We start from the raw sequence: 11,343 nt of genomic DNA on the forward strand, positions 1-11,343 counted from the left end.
GTCAATGAAAGGTAATGGGAAATGATCTTTTCTTGTGCTTGCATTGAGTTTGCGGTAGTCAATACATACTCTCCACCCGTTTTGCACACGGGTGGGGACCATCATACCTTAGTTGTTCTCGACCACCGTGATCCCCGTCTTCTTCGGTACCACATGCACCGGACTCACCCACTTTCTATCCGAGATTGGATAGATCATCCCCGCATCAAGAAGCTTCAATATCTCTTTCTTCACAACATCCATCATAGGCGGGTTCAATCTCCTTTGTACGTCCCGGCTTGGCTTGCATTCATCCTCCATCAAGATCTTATGAATACAAGTGGAGGGGCTCAATCCCTTAATGTCCGCGATTGTCTAACCCATGGCTTCTTTGTGCTCCTTCAACACCTCAAGGAGTTGCTCTTCTTCAAATTTGGTCAAGTAAGTTGAAATAATAACCAGAAGGGTTTCATTCTTTCCCAAATAAGCATACTTTAAATGTTGAGGTAGGACCTTAAGTTCCAATTCGAGTGGTTGAACAAGGGATGGCGACAACTTCGTGTGGGTTGGGGGCAACTCACTTTGCTTGACATCGAATCTTGTAGATTTCTTCACTTCTAAATTATTGACCAACCTCTCAATCTCCGAATCCAAAGAATAAAGCTTTAATTTCTCGGCTAGCTTCCCACAATCAAACCTCTTGCTTAAAATCAGTTCCAACACATCACTATTAGACAACTCAAACAATTCTTGGGTTATTGGCTCAACAACATCAACAAAGTACAAAGATGAAACATCGCTAGGATATCTCATGGAATGTAACATCCCGTTTAAAATATAGGGATTTAAATAATAAACTCGGGAACCCTAATTAGGGTCTGGAAAACGGGCTAATATTGGGTTGGGAAACCCTAATTAGGGTCTGGAAAACCCTAATAGCATAAAACCCTAATTTTTGGGAATTGATCGGCATGCACACGAGAATTATTTAATAACTTGAAATATTAAATAACAGTCATTGGCAAATTAATGTAAGGCAACAATAGACTTAATAGATTAAGTCCTTAATGGGTTAAGTAAGAAACACTTAACCCTAATCATCATTTCATGTGAAAGCCCTAATCTTACTCGGTCCTTGAGTTGGGCCTTCCTATTGGGCTTTGGTGATTGGACTAATAATGGGCTTTCTAAGAATAAGTAAATGGACTAAATAATTGTATGGGCTTTAGGATAAGGCCCATGTGAGAGTATTGGGCCCAATTTGGAAAATTGGGCCATAGATGGGCCATAATTGGGCCTTTATGATTATGTGATATTGGGCCATGGGAATTGGATTGGAATAATTGGATGAGCCTTAAGGAAAGACCATGTAGAGGTCTGGGCCCAATTTGGAAAATTGGGCCATATGTTGGGCTTCGGTCCATTACTTGACTTTTGGGCTTTTGGAGTATGAGTTGGACTTTGAACTTGGAACCCAATTATTAATTTGGTATTGTTTGATGTTGACAGTTCGAGAATCTGTCAATCAGCAGCTGGAGTGTATCTGCAGGACCTCATCAGTGCCAGGTGAGTTATCCTCACTATATCAACAAGGGTCTAAGGCACCAAGGCCGGCCCTTTATGGATTGTATTCGGATTATTGCATGTTATGCTTACTGATTTACATCCTGGTAGTTAGGATGGTGATATGCTATGCTTTAGTGACCCGGTTGGGTCGGTATCCTGGTATATAGGATGATGTTATGTTAGTGACCTGTTAGGTCGATATCCTGGTTATAGGATTGTTGCTATGCTTTGTGATCTGTTAGATCGGTTTGACTGTTATATATATACATGCTAGTGTTATATGATATCTATGTGCACATGATTGTCCTGGTTATAGGAGATGCTATGTTAGTGACCGGTTAGGTCTGTATCCCGGTTATTGGGATGTTGCTATGATTGGTGATCTGTTAGATTGGTTTGACTGTTATATGAAATGAGCTAGCGTATGATATTTATATGCACATGTTTGTTTGGTTGGGGCTTGGGTTGAGGCGGTCATGCCTTGTGCTGTAGGCCAACATACCCAGGGCGGTGCGGATAAACTGAAGGCCCTACAAAGGGATTCAGTCAGGCCGAAGGCTCGGAGAGCGCTCCTGATAGACTGAAGGCCTGCGAGGCGGTCCAGATAGACTGAAGGCATGCGAGGCGGTCCAGTCAGGCTGACGGCTAATTATGCATGGTGTTCTGTATTTGTTATATGATATGGTTATATTTGTAAGGTGTTGGTATTTTGGGGGAACTCACTAAGCTTTGTGCTTACGGTTTCAGTTTATTGTTTCAGGTGTTTCAGATGTCTCGGCAAGGCGAAGGCGTGATCGTACACATCCTCGTGTTTTGGACTTATGGTCTCTGGGAAACTATCATAATAAACCATTTTGGAAATACCAGTGTAATACTTATTGGTTTTGAAATGTTTCAAAAAGTTTTAATTTGGCTTGAATTTTATGGATGTTACAAGTTAGTATAATAGCCTTGGTTTGAGTGAATTGGAGGAACACTCGTGTAACTCCAGTCTCAAATCAAGGAAAGGACTTTCAAAATGATTTTAAAAATGGTTTTCAAAATAAGTAAAGGAGGATGCAGGGTGTACGATCAGCCGGAGCCAGTAAGTAGACCCCAAAATACCATACAGTTATTTGATATTATGATATGTTAGAACAACATGCTAGTACTAGGCTAGGGATCTTCAGGGATTGCATGATAGAATTGCCTGATTACATGATGCTTGCTAGCCTAGGGTTTTCTTTATATGGGATTGACATCATTACTGTAGTTTCTTATGTATGCATCACGGCTGTACATAACTAAGATCTTATAGCTCAAGAATGTTTGATTTGGCCTTATGTTATGTTCTTATTGATTAGAGCTTAGGGTAAGATTGGATATTCGAAAGTCTATAGGGTCCAGCGGTATGTATGGTTAGCATACACTAATGCTACAGGGTTGGTGGAAATTTCATGAATGGGTGGGTTGTGTGGGGTCGGAAGGCCAGTTATGAGATATTTAGGATTCCTCTAGGAGTGAGGACTGAGCGCTCGCTATGTTTATGTGTATTGTAAGGGTGTTGTGGTGATACTTGAGACAAATATGGGTAGATGTGGAAGGTAGTATGGGCTCGTACTACTGAAAGCATAGGACCCATACGCGTAGCAAGGAAGTCACAACCCCTGGGGTTTAGTTGGAAGTTGGTTCCCTGTTATGGTATGGTTTACTCGAGACGTTTTGAGACCGGATCCGGATCAGGATCGAGAGCTGACAGCCAGGATAGGCCAGCTTTGTCAGAGGATCGTGTCAGGGAGATTATCCAGGAGGGGTGATGGAGATCGTTCGGGGATAGATTCAGGAGACGATTGGGTCTTTCAAGACCACCATGGTTGAGTATTTTGTCGAGCGCCATGCAACCATTGCTGAGACGGCTGTCGTTGCAGCTTCAACAGCTGTAACAACGGTAGGGAGAGGAGCTGGTCGAGCTTTCCAGTACCGGGATTTGTTACTAGTACCTATTCTGATGAGCAGAGGACTGTAGTTAATTGTGATCAGGGAGATGTTTTGTACTTATTACCCGAGTTGAGTGGGAGATGCTGGCATAGGAGTTCTGGTTTGAGGCTTCAGGGGTTTTGTTCGAGGCCGAAATTCGAGTGCTGGGACTCCGGAAGAGGAGTGATGATTATGTTCAGCTGGGGTTTTGGCAGCTCGAAGTGGAATGGTTAATTGATGGATTGGGCTGTCGTTTTATAGGGAAAGGATTGTGCCCTTTCAATTTTTTGAGCCCGAAGGAGTGAGCAGGCTTGTGACCTAGGATCAGGTTATATTCTAGCTCGGGGACAGTTGGTTGCAGGGATTGGCGATATTACTTCAGCGCCGGTGAGCGCAGGAGGGTCGATATGGCCTAAGTATTTTGCGAGGTCCGGTTTGCTTTGGATCTCTTGTATCGGACGGTAAGGATTGATTGTGCGGCATATTGTACTTTTGGGGATTGTAGATTATGTCTTGGGAGTAGGTTGTAGCCCGGTATAGGGCAGAGGTTGTTTCAGTTACTGTAGTTCAGCGGTGGATGATCGAGTCGGTGAGTGAGTCAGGGTGCGAGGCCCTGAATGATATGAGTTCTAGAGTCGAGAGCGGGAGTATTGTTGGAACACTTTGGGAAGAAGGGTATTATGTGGGAGGTTTGCGGGCAGGGTCCCACAGGATGGTTATTCACCATTGTCAGGATTCAGTAGTTCAGTAACCGTTATTGGTTAGCGGAGGAAAACACCAAGGGAAGTAACTCGTTGCTGAGATGTTAGTTGGAGCATCTATCCTTTGGACTTCAAGATTTGAGTGTGGGATCATTCAAGAATTAAGGACTGTCGGTTTCACTGGGATTCAGGAAGTGTTCACCTAGTTCTTAGAAGTGTGTGATCGCCTGTGGTTGGCTAGTAAAGGAGTACTAGTTGGAAAAGTCTGGTTGTCATCAGATCGATTTTTGGAACGCGAGAAGGATTGGGAATTCTCAAATTTTCATGTATTGTGAAGACTTAGTTGAATCTAAGTGGGGGAGAATCGTCTCGGAATGCAGAAGCAGGATCGGCTTTGAAACTGGGATATGTTTCGCATCGTTGCCAGGAAGGAAGACAACCCTAATGGCTGTTTGGTTTGTGGGTTGTGTGAATTCGGAGTTCGGTAAAACTCTCGAGCATGTGTATCACGTCTTCTTGGTGCTTGATAGCAGAAGTCGGGAAACCAGGTTGGAGTTCTAGTCATGAATCGAGTTCAGTTCGATGTATTCGGTCGAGGGTGTGCTCGACTCTGAAGGTTTTGGATTGATAGATTGAGGGTTTTGTTAGCTGTCAGGGCTCGACAGTACATTCAGCACGGGGGTGCGGGTTATTAGCGTACGTGGTAGACATGCGGGTCAGGGAACAGACCATGAATTTCCGAGAGGATGGACGATCGACATGAGGCCTAGGGTTAGACCGGGGTTAGAGTCCACGAAATGGATCAGGAGTTCGGAACCCTAAGTGGGTGAGAACAGTCTGCATGGGAAAGATCACCAGGGGGTGGTCCCAAGGAGATGCTCAACAGTTTAGAGTGGTCCAGATGACTGAAGGCCTAGTGAGGCGCTCCAGTCATGCTGAAGACTCTGTATGTGTTTGTAGATTTATATGCGAGTATTGAGTATGCTACTATGTTGTATCAACCAGTGGGTCTGTTCCCAAGTATTGAACATGTTGTTGGAGTAGGCTGAAGACTGCGGTGTATTTTTGGTTTGATCGGAAGTTGTCATTAGAAATCGGATGGAGTACAGAGGATCTTGGTGATCTCATCAGTTCGGAGTGTTTCATAGGATTAATCTGCTTGGATCGGGTAATACTCCAGTTGGGGACCGAGAGTAGATCTGAATGGGTATCCGTCAGTTTCAGGAAGGCTTGAGATTAGAATGTTCTGTCGTTCAGGTTCTGGGAACCGGGTTAAACCTGGTTAAGCTAGTGATAAGGCTGTAGGAACGCCACTACAGTCATGAGACCAAGGAAGCAATGGATTGCTTAACGTTGCGTGTGATGTAAGGCTACCATTGGTCATGTAGCAATCGCTTTTAGTCATGGGTTGGTAGCAACGGGATTTGACGCATGGATCCGATCGGTTGGATCATGAGGTTGTTAGAATCGCAGTGGCATGATAACTAGTGGTGACTAGTTCTAGGGAAGGATTTCGTTCGGAGGTCGTGTGAGGCAACTATGTGGGAGTCCTTTAGCTCCGCGACCGGGCCGGGGCCCGGTATTTCAGATGATTGGCGAACGAGATGAGGCCAGGCAGGTCTCGGTAGATTTTGGAAAGCATTCATGTGGCAGCATATTGCTTCAGGCAGATCAGTGTGCGGGCAGTTTCCAGTTTTGGGCAGTATTGATATTTGTGTTGGGTTGCAAATACAAACGGAATAATAGATTGCTTGGGTGATGCTAAGTGACTTGCAGGGATAATTGGGTCTGTGATTTCAGTTTTCACACCGGGGACCCAAAGCGGACAATATTGTGATATGTGCCAGAGGGGGATGTTACAGATGATTCAGTATGAGCAGTCTGTCAGGGAGCTAGACCATCTCCAGACTTCAGATTATGGATTGAGTAGATGTGATCATTTACAAGTAATTCGTTTATCTTCAGGTTTCGAAACCCTGCGAGGGTTGGATTCGGTTGTCGTAGGAAGGCTAGGGTATTCTTGTAGTAGTGGCCATGTAGGTCAAGTTGTCTGGTGGGTAGTGAATGATAAGAGATGATTTCGAGGACAAATCAAATTTAAGTGGGGGAGAGTTGTAACATCCCGTTTAAAATATAGGGATTTAAATAATAAACTCGGGAACCCCGAGAAATAATAATTAGCTGAGAGTTGGTTTCGGGAAGCCAAACGTTAGGATTTGAATCTTCAAGGGGGTTAAAGTGAAATCTTGGGATTTGATTTGCAAAGATTTTCATAGGTCAAGGGGTGTTTGGTATTAATTGGACTTAAAATGTAAGGATTTATGGAAGCAGGGACTAAAGAGTAAGTTTTGGACCTATGTTGAAGAGAAATTGTCATGGAGGGGCTATATGGTAACTTTTGGGGCTTGTATTGTTATAAATCTTGGATGTTGGGGGCTGATTTGTAACTTTTAGCCTTAGTTTGAAAAAGATTTCGTAAGGAGGGGCCAAACATGTAAAATGTGTATAGATTGTTTTGGAGCGGGACTTATACCCGGCTCCCTTCCTTCCCCCGTCACCTTCTTCCCATTCATTTAAAACACATAGAAAACCCTAACCCTACTTGGATGTTGTAGCCGCCACCCCCTCTTCACCCTCCAGCCGCCTCTCCTAACTCCTGACGCCACCACCTCTGTTGAGGTCATCAACCACCGGACGCCACGCCTAGCTCGTTTCTGTTCCACCAACGCGTCACAGTCCTAGTTTCTGGCGAGAGCAAGTTGTCGACGAATCCCGGGGGTGCTCGCTGCTACCGCTAAGCTCCATCAGTTGAAGACGAAGGCGCCACTAGCCGGCGGTCAATGCAGCTTCGGTCCACGACAGCCTCCGCTCATCCTCCTCACCGTTCTTCCGGTGTTATTTCTCAGTCGTGACCGTGGTTCCGTATGGCTCAAATATGTCGCTCACGTCGTTGTTTGCCGCCCCGAGGGGCTGTTATGTTCATAGGTTGGGCCTTTTAACGAGTAGGAGCCATGAAGAACCACCATGGCAGCCAGCCATGGTGGTTGTCACTGCAAACCTCTGGTGTACCGCCTTAGCCGCCGTTGTGTTGTCGTTGTCGTCGCTGTGAGCCACCAGGTGGGTGGCAGGGATCGTTTCTCAAAGCCTTAGTGTGGGTGTATGTTCTGTTTGGCCGGAAAGCTAAGAAAAGGCCACCACCACCACCGTGAGGTGGTGGCTGCCGCCATATACCACCGCCGGCCACCACAAGGTGGTTGTGTGTGTGTGTGTGTGCGGGGGTGTTAGTTTAGTGGGTGTGTTATTTGAGTTTTGTGTTGTATGATGTAATCGTTAAAGGATAATGGAAAGAAAACCCTAACCACCACCGTAGGGTGGTGGTCGCCGCCTCTTGCCGCCACCGACCGTCGTGTCGGGTGGTGGTGTGCTTCACATTGGTGTGTTTGATTCGTATGGGATGCATGAAACCCTAGTGGGCCCAATGAAGCCCTAATGGGCCCAAAAGAACCATACTTGACCTAATAAAACCCTTATGGGCCCAATAAGGCCTAATGTGATCTAAAAACCCAATCAATGGACTAACGGGCTAATATTGAGTTGGGAAACCCTAATTAGGGTCTGGAAAACCCTAATAGCATAAAACCCTAATTTTTGGGAATTGATCGGCATGCACACGAGAATTATTTAATAACTTGAAATATTAAATAATAGTCATTGGCAAATTAATGTAAGGCAACAATAGACTTAATAGATTAAGTCCTTAATGGGTTAAGTAAGAAACACTTAACCCTAATCATCATTTCATGTGAAAGCCCTAATCTTACTCGGTCCTTGAGTTGGGCCTTCCTATTGGGCTTTGGTGATTGGACTAATAATGGGCTTTCTAAGAATAAGTAAATGGACTAAATAATTGTATAGGCTTTAGGATAAGGCCCATGTGAAAGTATTGGGCCCAATTTGGAAATTTGGGCCATAGATGGGCCATAATTGGGCCTTTATGATTATGTGATATTGGGCCATGGGAATTGGATTGGAATAATTGGATGAGCCTTAAGGAAAGACCATGTAGAGCTCTGGGCCCAATTTTCCATATGTTGGGCTTCGGCCCATTACTTGACTTTTGGGCTTTTGGAGTATGAGTTGGACTTTGAACTTGGAACCCAATTATTAATTTGGTATTGTTTGATGTTGACAGTTCGGGAATCTGTCAATTAGCAGCTGGAGTGTATCTGCAGGACCTCATCAGTGTCAGGTGAGTTATCCTCACTATATCAACAAGGGTCTAAGGCACCAAGGTCGGCCCTTTATGGATTGTATTCGGATTATTGCATGTTATGCTTACTGATTTACATCCTGGTAGTTAGGATGGTGATATGCTATGCTTTAGTGACCCGGTTGGGTCGGTATCCTGGTATATAGGATGATGCTATGTTAGTGACCTGTTAGGTCGATATCCTGGTTATAGGATTGTTGTTATGCTTTGTGATCTGTTAGATCGGTTTGACTGTTATATATATACATGCTAGTGTTATATGATATCTATGTGCACATGATTGTCCTGGTTATAGGATGATGCTATGTTAGTGACCGGTTAGGTCTGTATCCCGGTTATTGGGATGTTGCTATGATTGGTGATCTGTTAGATTGGTTTGACTGTTATATGAAATGAGATAGCGTATGATATTTATATGCACATGTTTGTTTGGTTGGGGCTTGGGTTGAGGCGGTCCTGCCTTGTGATGTAGGCCAACATACCCAGGGCGGTCCGGATAAACTGAAGGCCCTGCAAAGGGATTCAGTCAGGCCGAAGGCTCGGAGAGCGGTCCTGATAGACTGAAGGCCTGCGAGGTGGTCCAGATAGACTGAAGGCCTGCGAGGCGGTTCAGTTAGGCTGACGGCTAATTATGCATGGTGTTCTGTATTTGTTATATGATATGGTTATATTTGTAAGGTGTTGGTATTTTGGGGGAACTCACTAAGATTTGTGCTTACGGTTTCAGTTTATTGTTTCAGGTGTTTCAGATGTCTCAGCAAGGCGAAGGCGTGATCGTACACATCCTCGTGTTTTGGACTTATGGTCTCTGGGAAACTCTGATAATAAACCATTTTGGAAATACCAGTGTAATACTTATTGGTTTTGAAATGTTTCAAAAAGTTTTAATTTGGCTTGAATTTTATGGATGTTACATCGCTAGGATATCTCATGGCATCATAAATATTAAAGCTTATTGTTTCACCATCAAACTCCATTGTCAAACTTCCCGCATACACATCGATCTTCGTCCTAGCCGTCTTCAAAAATGATCTCCCAAGCAAGATTAGAGTCGATTTGGAGGACACTTGCTCATCTAGATCAATCACATAGAAATCCGCCGGAAAGACCAATTTGTTCACTTTCACTGAGACATCTTCCAAAACACCTCTAGGAAATACACTTGATTTGTCCGCAAGAGAAATTATGACACCGGTTTCACTTAAAGGCCCGACATTCAATGATTCATACACCGAATAGGGCATGACATTGATAGAAGCACCAAGATCAAGCATAGCGCTACTAAAAGTGACATCCCCAATCTTGCAAGGAACCGTAAACATTCTGGGATCTTTGCATTTGGGTGGAAGTTTCCTTTGTAAAACCACGGATGTGTTTTCGTTCATTGAGATTTTCTCGTTTCCCTTCAACTTCCTCTTGTTGGTACAAAGTTCTTTCAAAAACTTTGCATATCTAGGGATTTGCTTGATTGCATCAAGTAAAGGGATGTTTACTTCCACCTTTCGGAAGGTGTCTAAAATCTCTTTCTCCTCCATGTTCTTCTTTGAAGTTCCAAGTCGGGAGGGGAATGGCGGTTGAGTGGCTATTGGTTTCACTATAGGAACAGTCTTCTTTGGAACTTCGGCTTGTGCATCATTCTTAACTATAGGATCCTCAATGGGAATGACCTTTATTTCTTCCTCTTCATCCCTTGGCTTCTTCTTTGAACTACTTTCTCCGGTTTGTTTGCCACTTCTCAAAGTCACTACATTGACATTTGGGTTCTTTTCGGTTTGAGAAGGTAATTTGCCACGGGACTCTAACTTGCTTATGGATGTAACTATATCTCCTATTTGTGCTTCAAGGTTGGAGATACTAGTCCTTGTTTCTTTTTGGAATTGTTGGGTACTAGTGGCTAAGGATTTGACAATGTCTTCGAGAGCATTCTGGAGCTACTTGGTTGGGATTGAGGAGGTTGTTGGTGATGATGTGGAGGGTGCGGTTTGGGTTGATAGTGTGGCTGTGGATGTTGGTAGTGAGGTTGTTGTGGTGGGTAGGAAGGTCTAACCAATGCATTTTGGGGCAATGTTCTTGGGTTGTAGCTTGTATTGGGATTTGGCTTCCAACTCGAATTATAAGCATTTTGGTAACCGGATGGCTTGTTGTGGTAGTTTTGGAACTCTCCCGTGGCATTCACGTGTTCCACATTTTCTTGTAGAACGGGGCACATATCCGTAGGGTGTCCCATTGTTGCACATATTCCACAAACAATCACTTGTGGAGTTTGTCCCATGGCTAACTTTTGGACAATGGAGGTTAAATCTTTGATTTGAGACTCGAGATTTGATGTTCCCACTTCATTGACTTTGTGTTGTGTATCTCTTTTCATGTCCTGATGCGGGCCAAAGTGTTGGGAATTCGCGGCTATGGTGTTGAAAAGTTGTCTTGTTTGTTGTGGAGTTTTACTAAAGACATCACCAACACTTGAGGCATCAACTAGTCTTCTCTCCATTGGGAACAATCCCTCATAGAAGTGTTGAATGAGGAGTTGTTCCGGAATTTGATGTTGTGGATAACTATAGCACAATTTGTTGAACCTCTCCCAATAATCATGAAAAGTCTCATTTTGACCTTGGCGGATTCCACAAATCTCATTTCTAAGACTTGAGACTCTTAAAGCGGGATAGAACTTATCAAGAAAAGCTCTTGCCATGTCGGTCCATGAGTTGATTGACCCCGGTAGAAGATAGAATAACCAATCCTTTGCTCTATCGGCCAATGAAAAGGGGAATGCCCTTAATTTGATTTGGTCATCGGTTGACCCTTGTGGCTTCATACTAGTGCAAATAATATGGAACATCTTCAAATGCTTATGAGGGTCTTCATTCTCTA

At 44.0% G+C, this 11,343-nt stretch overlaps 1 protein-coding gene across 1 annotated transcript; it reads right to left on the minus strand.

Moving 5' to 3' along the window:
• Window positions 1–354: 354 nt before the first annotated feature.
• On the minus strand, window positions 355–10,963 carry LOC145126534 (uncharacterized). Its single transcript, XM_079061885.1, has 3 exons — window positions 10,408–10,963; window positions 9,387–10,300; window positions 355–741 (listed from the first exon to the last, which is right to left on the minus strand). Exons 1-3 carry the CDS (start codon window positions 10,961–10,963, stop codon window positions 355–357), a joined length of 1,857 nt encoding a protein of 618 aa, XP_078918011.1.
• Window positions 10,964–11,343: the final 380 nt, after the last annotated feature.

Source organism: Lactuca virosa, chromosome 7 (assembly GCF_052849685.1).
Source record: "Lactuca virosa cultivar CGN04683 chromosome 7, Lactuca_virosa_CGN04683_v6, whole genome shotgun sequence".
In the NCBI taxonomy this organism is placed as follows: Eukaryota; Viridiplantae; Streptophyta; class Magnoliopsida; order Asterales; family Asteraceae; genus Lactuca; species Lactuca virosa.